Here is an 11,079-nt window from a genome sequence, read left to right on the forward strand (position 1 = left end):
TGCTTTCTGCATAGTAGCATGTATTTGAGGTTGAAACTTAATGAATCCAAGTTTTCCCATTAGGCATTGTGTGTGTTTTTCCAATTCACTTAGCCTGGTGTGAAAAAGTGTTTGCCCCCTTCCTGATTTTCTATTTGTTTGTATGTTTGTTAAATGTTTCAGATCAAACAAATTTAAATATTACACCCAAATAACACAAGTTAACACAGTTTCTATATGAAGGTGTTTATTAGGCTTGGTTCATCTGAACAGGCAAGTGATTAATGACGTCCGAAGCTTCATTCGGCATGTCACTGCTTCAGTACTTGATTCAGTGATTTGTAACACAGTGTACACAAATACAGTGTATTTTATTTTTTATAATTTTATTTATTAAAACATCAAGAAGTCACAAGCAAACGGAGAATACACCATTACACATGTTTAAATAAGAACGGTTTATTCATCAAAACAATTTATTAATCAAATCAAATAGACACCATAATTAATTCACCCAAAAAATACACGTTCAAAGCACCATAGTGGTAGCCCAATATCTCACAAACCTGTCACATGATATTAAACAGAAGCTGTCAATTCGGCACTTTAGAGTGGGCAATCCCAATGAAATCGTTAATTTCAAGTTGTAGATTCAAGCTGCTCTTTATATTTTTGGCCACCAGATGTCACCAAAGAGGACTGTGTTTGAAAATCTTGGATTAATGAACTGGGTTTCAATTGTTTTCAATACAACATTCGATGCTTCAGAAAGCTTCATTTGGTCATTATTAGTTACAAACCAAGGTTCACCGCCACTATTGTTAACTATGAGAGAGCGCTACAGTCACTGTCTTAGGCAACATGCTAGCTGGCTTGCTAACAAACACAGACCATCTCTGCAAACACTGGATGAACGCTCTGCACTTGTATGGAAAGTAGTAGCTTTAGTATTTATATATTTAGTATTTATATATGTGCAAATTACTTTGCACGAGCGTTACATAAATGACCACTGCAAGAAAAAAAGGCGGTATAACCTTGCAACCTGTATAAACTTTTTGAATACAAAAAAACAAAACAAAACAGGTGTCTAAACAAATAGCTTCCTCCAAAACCTAAAATAATCTTACCTAGTTAGTTTGTGGTCTAGGTAAACATATAATTACACTGCTACAAGGCACTGTTATCTGCACACGCGCAGTGGTGCAGGGATGTCTGTTTATATATATATATACATATATACGTATACATATATATATACGTATACATATATGTATACGTATATATATATATATATATGGCATTACTCTCAAGCCTTGTTAACTAATGTCTACACATATTCCCAAACAGCTATCTAAGTTTCTGATCCTCAAACACGATGTTCTTGCTTTGGTTTTTTCCACTCTTTACCCATCTCTTCCACAGTTTCAGAGCTTCTTTTGAGTTTCTTTGTCCTCAGCAACCTTTCACGGATTCTCTTTGGATTCATTAGGTTTCTTTATTTCGGGAGGGGGGGGTTGGCTCCAGAACCCCCGATAAGGATATGTGGATATTACAGATCAGCTACCACATTAAAGCAATAAGCACGTCAATAATTATGATGCAATGATATAATGTATGGGATTCCAAAAAGGGCCAGTCTATATAATGAGTATGTTTATTATTCATTTGAATATACTTTGATCACATATGTTTTAACTCTTTTAACTTTTAACTCAGTACTTTTACCTTGAAAAACAATTTATCCAGTACAAAACAAAAAAGTCTTGTGCAACACCACTTGTGATATAGAGAATCCAGAGGAATCCAGAGCTTGAAAATCGTGCTTAATGTTTTATAATCGTTCTACAGCTACTTTATTTTAAATAAATAGTTGGCTTTCTTGTGAGCTCTATGCTTTGTCATTGGTCCTTCTTGTCCTTCCACATTAAAAAGAAAAAAACCCTGGAAACACTCCTGCTACATCATTGCATATGATACTTAACTTCTGCTTCAGAAAACACCCTCTATACTGTGCTTTTTTCCCCAAACAGAGCTTTCAGACTTTTTGTATGCAGTTTTTTCTGCTTTGATGTAGTGTTACCTGTCTAAACAAACTAAAATAGCATTGTCCTCGTCTCTCAAGTGATATTCGGACAGACTCAGCTGTGACATTATCATAACATCATACGAAATACACGTGGGATTCATGACACTTTAGGTCAAAGCCACATATCTGCGGTAAAAATTAATTATTTAGATGCTTTACTCATTTCTCTTCTTGAAGTACTAGTTATTCTTAGAGGAGACTGCAACTGTAACCCACCCACTTTTACTTCAGCAGAAGCTCCTTACAAAGCCAGCCAATTTTTCTGGCAATTTTTCTGCATTTATTTAACAGACATAGTCCTTATGACAGGCTGAATAGTCTGTTGCTGACTTATTGGTATATGACTGCTGCTTATCCTCTAATGTAGTTTTGATAAGCGCATGGCCTTGTGATAAGGATAAGTGGAGTTTTGAATACAATCCTCCAAGTACATCCAATTCATATTTATTTTATTCTTACAGTTGAGAAACTGTTGCTGGAATCTTGTATCAGATTCCAGCAAAGTCCAACAACTAGTCTCAGTTCTCAGATGTTTAAAGGACTACTGCAACACTGTAGTAAACATGGGCTGGCCTCAACTTTCTGATCACGTGCCGCTGCCAAAATTTCAAATGAGTAATTTTCTCTCAAAATAGTACATTTCCTCAGCTCAAACATTTGATGTTACCTGCGATACATTGTGATTAAACTGTAGGTTTATGAGAGATGCATGTCATTGCACTTTGTCAGCTTCTTCAGAATTGGGGTTGAAACTGATGGAAAGCTCTGTACTTGGACCTGGTGCAAAGCGAACCACTTCTATGCCTGATGGTTCCACTAAAAGTGCTGAAAGTGAACCAGTTTATGTGAAACTTGAAACACGCACTGTATAACATGCAACATTGACCAAATAGGTCGACGTCAAAACAGTGCTTTCACAAAAATATATTAAACACAAAAGTGAATTAAAATATGGCATTCACTGGAACAGTGGTTCCGAAACTTTTTTTGCTAGGCCCCCCCTTTGTTTTACAAGAAAATCTTCGCGCCCCCCACCATTTAAATTCCCCAGTTTATTTCACACCTCAAACATTTAGTAAACCAATTAAACAAATAAAAGTAAGCTGCAATAAATTACAGGTAGCAATAAATTACTGTTTTACGTTACATCCACATCTACACGGGTATTTTTGAAAACGCAGCTTTTTCTATGCGTTTGGAGCTTTTGTTCACACGTAAACGGCATTTCAAATCACCGAAAAAGGAGGCGAACTCCTGTCAGGTTTGGAGATTTTCGAAATCTCAGGTTTTGTGTTTGCCTGTGGACGAGGAATTCGTCAAGCAACGTCAAAGGTATGTGGCTTTTTTCACATCACGCTATGCGCCATGTTTACATGAGATGAATTTCTACAATGGCGGATAGATAATCTTCCTATCTGCAGTTTTTACACGCTTACATATACACACGCAGTTACTGTCCCTCCATTTAGAAAGACAGAGGCGTCACAATGGAATTATTTTATGTGTAGTTGTTTTTTTCTGTGTGATAATATTCAACATTGCTATTGATACATTTTTCAAAAAATGCCGCTGTGCAAAATGGTTTTAGAAACAAACTACTGTTTTTCCGCGATTTGGACAGGAGGAACAAATTGTGGCAGGATCACCCTGATATTATTTGTATCCCACTGTAACTTTACTGTATAAAGAGCTAAAGCCTCCAAAGTTTCAGGAGTTGTAAGCCATTACAAGAAGTGTTTGTGAACTAAAAATCAAGAACGTGGGATACCGTCCGTGATAGCTCAGTAGGTAGCGTGGTTGCCCCATAATTGGAAGGTCGGGGGTTCGAATCCGCTGAATGGCTATCCTGAGCAAGGTACCATCCCTATGCATCCCTACACCGGGCACCTGATGTGGTTGCCCACTGCTTCACTGAGTGAATGGGTTAAATGCAGACAAAGAAATGCAGCTCAGCGTGATCCTTTGGTCTTAAACTGTAAGAAATAAACATAAAATGACAGTGGTGTTTTTTTTTTTTTTTTAACTCATTACCCAGACTGTCCTGTAATTAGGAAACTTCTCTATCATTTAATTGTCTATTACTTCGTAGTATGAATGTCTGTGGCAGTGTTTTTATTAGCAGCACAGGCAGCTGCCAAATCTATGTAAATAAAGTCCAAAATCTATGCCCTCCATATTTTCCAAAGACATCTAGTAGGTTGGCATCTTTTCCTGGATCAAGTCTGACCTCCGGGCCTTATGTTGGACACCCCTGATTTAAACTGACTGGAGCTGAAACTGCTCATTTCTTACAGTTGTACAACAAATAGTCAACAATGTCCACGTATGTCACATGCAACGCTTCAAGTACCTTAAATATGCATTATTCCTCACTGCCAGCAGGGGGTGACTTCTTTGGGCATACATGAGGTATGTGAATTCATACATTAAAAAAACACTGCCATTTGTACTACAAGTGGGGGGAAATTTTTTAAGTACACAGCTCACATGCAGACTGATATCCATGAGGATTGACACAGATGATCATTAAGCTACAGATCTTACAGTCTGACTTGTGAGTAAATGAGTTTCCCCACTGTCGATGGTTTTGGTTTTCTGCAGTGTTATACAACACTTTCAAATCAGAGTCCAACAGCCTGTAGCTAACCATCATGAGAAGAAAAATATATAAATAAACTTTGGACAGTCAGAGAAGCTATGTACTTATTTAGTTTCCATGCTAAGCTCACCTAATAGACTCCACTTTCACATGCCTCACAATTTAATGCCTGGCTGATCAATCATTCCAGTCTGCATACGTGCACTGAAAAAATGAAAGATCTCAGTGGATCAAAGGTAGTTTTCAAATAAACTATATTACAATGTATACAATATTAGTGACTGAAATTAAAGCAATTCACTTAAATCCATCTGCTGGCTACAGACCACACTTTTACTGTGTAGAGATCTGACTCATTACACCCATTTTCACTTGAAAATAAAAGCTTTCCACTAGTTTTCACATGGACAGCTTTTCATGTGAAGCAAACTCAAGGATAGAGCAACTTATGAAAGCCGAACATTTGAATTGAACTAATGAGTTAAGCTCAAATAAAGTAAGGTTTCCTGTTCCAAAGTAACTACACAACTACTGAAAATGGTGTTTGACAGTCACAGGGCTGGCAATCCCAGCAGTGTAAATATACCCTGACGTGTAGTAGTGAAAAGATCACCAGGCTTGGTACAGTTTAAGTGGACTGACCGAGACCTATGAAAACGCTACTAATTTTAGGTGTAGGATGTGGCTGTGTAATCTGAAGTAAATGGGCTAAAACATGGGCAAGATAACCCCTGTGGGCCCTCATGCTTTGTGCTTCCATCAAATGAGGTCTTGGTCATTTGTTTTGACAACCTTTACCAGACTTGACCCAAATGTTCAGTTTATCAGCAGAGAGCTTGCTGTTTAGAGAGAGAAAAAGAGACACATTAATATCAACAGTACTAAACAAGACTCAAAAACAAAACAAAACAAGCAGATGCTTTTAAGTCAAAAGTACTGTAAATAAGATTTATTTGTCCAACATTTCTCAAAGGCCATTTACCTAAAACAGTATGTGTTCAGAGTTATGTACACATTTACAGATTTTTTTCACTTACAGCAGATTTTTCTGAGTATGTTAAATGAACATTCCAACAATATATACAAGTTATAATTAGACTGTTAAACTTGTGTTTGCATAAACTAGAAGCTATTGTCAGCCCTTAAAACTGCTGCGGGAGCTATACTGACAGGATCAGCAGCTACAGATGTTGTGGAGTAGTGATGAAATAGGATCACAAATACCATTTGATACCGATACTACCTTTAAAAAAATACCAGGCCACGATGGCAGCCGCTTGTCCAGCCTCTTCCCCTTCCACCAGCAGAATCCACTTTAGCATAAAGAAAAATAGGTGGCGCTAAATGAAAGTATTCTTTTGTACAGGGGTGCGGGTTCACAAAGAGATTAGTTCTACAAAAACTGAACATACAAAAAATTGTCTTCCGACAGATTATTGCTTTTCCAATTTGAGACGATATAAGATCACTCTTTGTGGACCCCCACCTTTATCTTAACATCTTAAGATTAAAGATAAAAGACAATTAAGAGTAAAACCTAATTAACTTTAATCAAGTTATTTCCTAAAACAACAATCCATATGGAAAAGACATGTGCTCAAAAGCTAGCAGGAAAATAAAGTTATAGAAACAAAAACACTGGCGTCGCGGCTGAATGCTATACCCTGTGAAATAAAACAAAACAGAAAATGTCTGTTCTTGTCTGATCCTTACCATGGAGTCAAGCAGACAAAGGCGTTCTGAAAGCCACTCATCCCGCATGGTGGATCAACCAATTACCTAGAAGAAACTGTCAACAAGGTTTAGCAGTAACATGAACTCATTCCATCATCACACAAAAACACATGCACAGTTCTTAGGTAATTAATCAATTCAAAGCGTTCATCCAGCCTCAAGTTCAGCACACTGAGCCCCATCAAGCTCAGTCTCAATATCTGAAAACAGAGAGAAGTACTTGACCCTACATTTTGAGCACCGTGCTTGCACTCTCTGCACACTTGGTGCAGAACTCCACTGAGACATGATTCTTGTCCACATGAAGACACACGCCACCAGATGTTTCTTTTTCCTCCACTCTGGCCCGTTTCCTGGGCAGGGCGTAGTCGTGCTCGTTTGAGGTGGGCCCCTGGAAAAGTGAGGAAGATAATTTCATCCCATTCACACCGCTCAGCCTGGACAAGAGCTGGGCTAACATGCTCTCATTTGCCAGCACAGCCCTCAAGTACCTGGTTTCATCTTCCAACTCTTCCACTCTCTTGGTCAGCTGAGAATTTTCTATTTTGAGCGTGCTATTTTCCGTTGAAAGAATGCCGATCTTCTGCTCCAAGCTATTGACATATTCCTTCTTCTTGAGACGATTTAATCTGGCAGCGATGGCATTTTTGTTAGTCATGTGACTTGACTGTTTTTGCCTGCTGTTCTGGGAGTCAGAAGAATATCTCTCAGGAGATGAGGCAGTTGAAGCTTCAAGCCCGGAGTCTCCATCTTTGGTGTTGTACACACAGAGATCAGCCAAATCAATATTGAAGAGCGAGGATGAAGCATCTCTGTCTAGTGTCCATTTTAAGTCTTCAAACAGGTCATCAAGCTCTACTCCAGCAGCATCCACATCTTTAACTCGGAATCCGTCACATGGAATCTGAAGATCTTTCATACTTTCCACATCTACCGCCTCAACCTCTGGAGACTGCACTTCTGTGTTGGTGACAGTGCGACTTCTTCTTCTAGTGATCATTGTGGTTTGTCAGCTGGACTGCAAGGAACCTGTCCACAAAGACCTGAACATGTAAAGACAGAAACATACAATTATATTGGCGTAGATTTGATTACCAAACAAAAGTAATACAGTAAACACAGGCCAATGAACAATAACTAATTAACTGTACAGAATAACCTAAACATTTATAAAATTGGTAGAAAATAAACACTATAGCGACAAACTAATATGAAAGACGTATATTCCCGTTTGGGCTTGAAAAATAATTCACTCCTCTTAAATCACTTATGAATCACTTCGTGTTAGGTACTGGCATTCTCCTTACAGGCGCGCTGAGATAGCTATTGCTTAAACGTACTATGAACGTATAATGCCCTCTTGCTAAGCTAAGGCCTAGCTTTACCTGGCCTCTTGCTAAGCTAAGGCCTAGCTTTACCTGGCCTCTTGCTAAGCTAAGGCCTAGCTTTACCTGGCCTCTTGCTAAGCTAAAGCCTAGCTTTACCTGGCCTCTTGCTAAGCTAAGGCCTAGCTTTACCTGGCCTCTTGCTAAGATAAGGCTCAGCATTAGCTTCACCTACAGTAGGTACTTTTTACAGTAAGTGCTCGACAACACACCACAGAACGTCGTTTGTTCAATATAAAGATACATTTCCGCATTATCGCAACATTCGCAGATTAAGGTCCCAAACAATAACATCATCACAAATATTAAGGGCTCTGTCAGCAAGCTAACTATAATTCTATAGTTAGCTTGCTGACAGAGCCCTGGTTGTCCTAAAACCACCTTCGCCTTACCGCCAAGCTAATATTCATAAAATACGGTTGGCTTTGATTTAGTCATTAATGTTCTGATACATTGAAAGAGAAAGAGTAAAATCTATCCAAGACATACAGTCTAATTAATTTGAAAGGTGAAGCATAAAACGTCCTCTTTTATCGTCCGCTCACATGCTTCTTAGCTGCGGCTAGCCTTGCTAAAACACTACGGCGCTAACTCATAATGACGCAGCACACCAGTTCTTCAACCGTGTACTTACCTCCCTTTTAGGGAAAACGGCAATAAATGCTTTCGGTATATCCGTTGATTAAATTACCAAGATTACAGATTGCTTATCTGTTTCTTTTTTCTGAAGAATCCGAAACTTTAAACAGAAAACAACACGGAGCAGTCCAAAGAGTGTAACCGAATAGCTTCACAGCGAGTTCAGACGACACTTCCGGAAAATTCTTCTTCTTCTTCTTAAGGTTGGCAAACATCAAAATGGTGCATTACCGCCACCAATTGGTGTGGAGTAGTGATGTGTCGGTCGCGAACGAAACGGCTCTTAGAGCCGACTCCTTATTGGGAGCCGTGGGTTTTGTTTTTTTTTTTTCTTTCTGTCACCCTCTCTCTCGCACTTTTTTTCCGCTTCACTCCACTTTGTGCTTTGCGCTGGGAAGAGGGGGGAACAGAGCCGGAGGGAGAGACAGAGAAAGAGAGCCAGGGACAACAACGTTACATTAGAAAGGTATAGTAATCATCCACAACTATTTTCAGTTGCGGATGATAAAGGATTCAGAAAGTTTATTCATGCAGGCCCATAAGACAGAGAATGTGTATCTTCTTTTTGCTTTCATATTTTAATTTATATTTAACTGTATTGTGGTTTGCAGTGTTTTGTGTTGTTTCACTTTAAAATTGTTTAAAAGGAAAAAGCTGAAAATTTAAATAGTTAAAAGTTGAAATGTGAATAGTTGGTTTTTGTATTATATGCAGTGTTGGGGAGTAACAGAATACATGTACCGTTATGTATTTAAAATACAAAATATGAGTAACTATATTCCGTTACAGTTACCGTTTGAAAAGGTGGTATTTAGAATACAGTTACTTTGTTGAAATAAATGGCTTAAACGGCGGTATTTTCCTGTTTCATATTGTCGGGGGTCAGGACTGTTTGGGTTTTGTTTGTGCTGTTGTTCTGTTGTTCCAGGCGGCAGCGTTACGGTTGCCATGGTTACAGGGTGACGCTCTCTCTCTGTGTTTCCTGGGTGAGGGAGCGCCTTTTTGTTGTTGTTGTTGTGCTAAGCTAATAGGCGGAATGCTACAGGCACAGCTCTAAAGAATGTAGCCTCATGGGCAGTGTAGTCCGTGCTGCAGGGAGAATGGACTGCCATACCCGTTATGTGTTTGTGAGCGCGAGGAGGGAGAAAAAGGAGAGTGGAAAAGTACAAGTTGTCATCGAGCAGAAACGGGAGCTGGAAGCATGTAAATATAATAATAACCACTGCAGCCAAGAAGAGTGCCTGATGAGCCCAGTTGTAAGTAAGCTATCAAGACTCGACTGTACACCGTGTTTGTGTTTTCCTCCGAAACAATAAGCTCCGTTGGAGCAGCCTTTCAACGCCTCTCTCTGTCTCTCACTAGCAAACTTGACCCAGACAACAAAGTAAAGCTAGTTTTCCGCTACGAGCCTGACAAGGAACCCGACTGTGGTAGGACTTGACTTAAGCGGTCAAAGAAGTGCAGGAGACTGATGCTGTCCAGTGTAGCAAGTGATTTATTTACCATTTTGTGACCCAAACAATATTTACAAAGAAACAAATAAGAAGCTCAACTCCAAATTAACTCAGTTCAACTAAATATAACTGAACTTAAATCAACGGAAATTAAGGTCAAACTGTACACAGCTACACTGACCTGAACCTTTCTTCTCAAACACCTGAGTTCTTCTGCTTAAATAGTCCACTTAACCAAACAATTTCTCCTCTGGACTATTCCATTCAGTAGGTAAGATGAACATGATTATATTCAAACCTCTACTGCTACTCTTTACTGGCAACATAAACTCTGTGGTGTAATCAATACATATTACAACAATAAATCTATTTCTTCATAAACCCTCTAAAATCAACTTTATTAAATTACAAGAGTTCTTCCCCTCCCGCACTTGGTCTCATCCTGACCTCAGATGAACCCAGAAGCTATAAAGCAGGAAGTAAAACTACATTTCCTCCTTTTGTTTCTGGAAGACAGGTAGGTAAGGTAAGTTCTAAACAATACAAATTAACAGTTGAAATAAATAACATGTTAACTTAACAAACTTCTAGGAATTGATTTAAACCAAGATGTTATATTATATAATCTGTAAAAGTGCAAAACATAAACAAACCCGAGATAGTAGATGTTTGCCTATTGCAGATTACATGTGAAATATGGTTAAACCAAAACAAGAATGTTAACTAAGAATATAGACAAGTGGTACTCTCACCCACTTTGTCACACCGACGTATTAGCCAGAGGTCCCTTTACTACGGTTCGGAGCCACGGACCTTCAGTAATCGTAATAAATCACACAGCAATAGTACATTCATGTAGTTGTAAAAAGCATGATAATATATTAAGTAATCCAAAGTATTCAGAATACATTACTCTCATTGAGTAACTTAACGGAATACGTTACAAAATACATTTTGGGGCATGTATTCTGTAATCTGTAGTGGAATACATTTTAAAAGTAACCTTCCCAACACTGATTATATGACTTATTTACTACATTTTATGTGGAGTGAATAAATAAAAGTATATTTACGGTGGCCGCTAGAGACAAAGCACGAACAAACCCTGAAGCACGTACAAACTTCAAAACACGTACAAACTCCAAAACACGAACAAACCCTGAAGCACGTACAAACCGTGAAGCACGTACAAACCCTGAA

The 11,079-nt window shown here is 38.6% G+C and overlaps 1 protein-coding gene across 3 annotated transcripts; it reads right to left on the reverse strand.

The window, feature by feature from the left end:
- Positions 1-209: 209 nt before the first annotated feature.
- crebzf (CREB/ATF bZIP transcription factor) lies at positions 210-8,612 on the reverse strand. Of its 3 annotated transcripts, XM_065469603.1 has the most exons (5): positions 8,421-8,612; positions 6,893-7,444; positions 6,632-6,792; positions 6,381-6,456; positions 210-5,980 (listed from the first exon to the last, which is right to left on the reverse strand). In XM_065469603.1, the coding sequence occupies exons 2-4, from the start codon at positions 7,399-7,401 to the stop codon at positions 6,443-6,445; spliced, it is 684 nt and encodes a 227-aa protein (XP_065325675.1). In that variant the 5' UTR covers positions 7,402-7,444; positions 8,421-8,612; the 3' UTR covers positions 210-5,980; positions 6,381-6,442. The 3 variants fall into 3 exon arrangements, with proteins under 3 accessions (XP_065325675.1, XP_065325674.1, XP_063319444.1); XM_065469602.1 differs by having other exon boundaries at positions 6,632-7,444; XM_063463374.1 differs by having other exon boundaries at positions 6,381-7,444.
- Between the last annotated feature and the right edge of the window lie 2,467 nt (positions 8,613-11,079).

This window comes from Pelmatolapia mariae, linkage group LG20 (assembly GCF_036321145.2).
Source record: "Pelmatolapia mariae isolate MD_Pm_ZW linkage group LG20, Pm_UMD_F_2, whole genome shotgun sequence".
NCBI classification, from domain to species: Eukaryota; Metazoa; Chordata; class Actinopteri; order Cichliformes; family Cichlidae; genus Pelmatolapia; species Pelmatolapia mariae.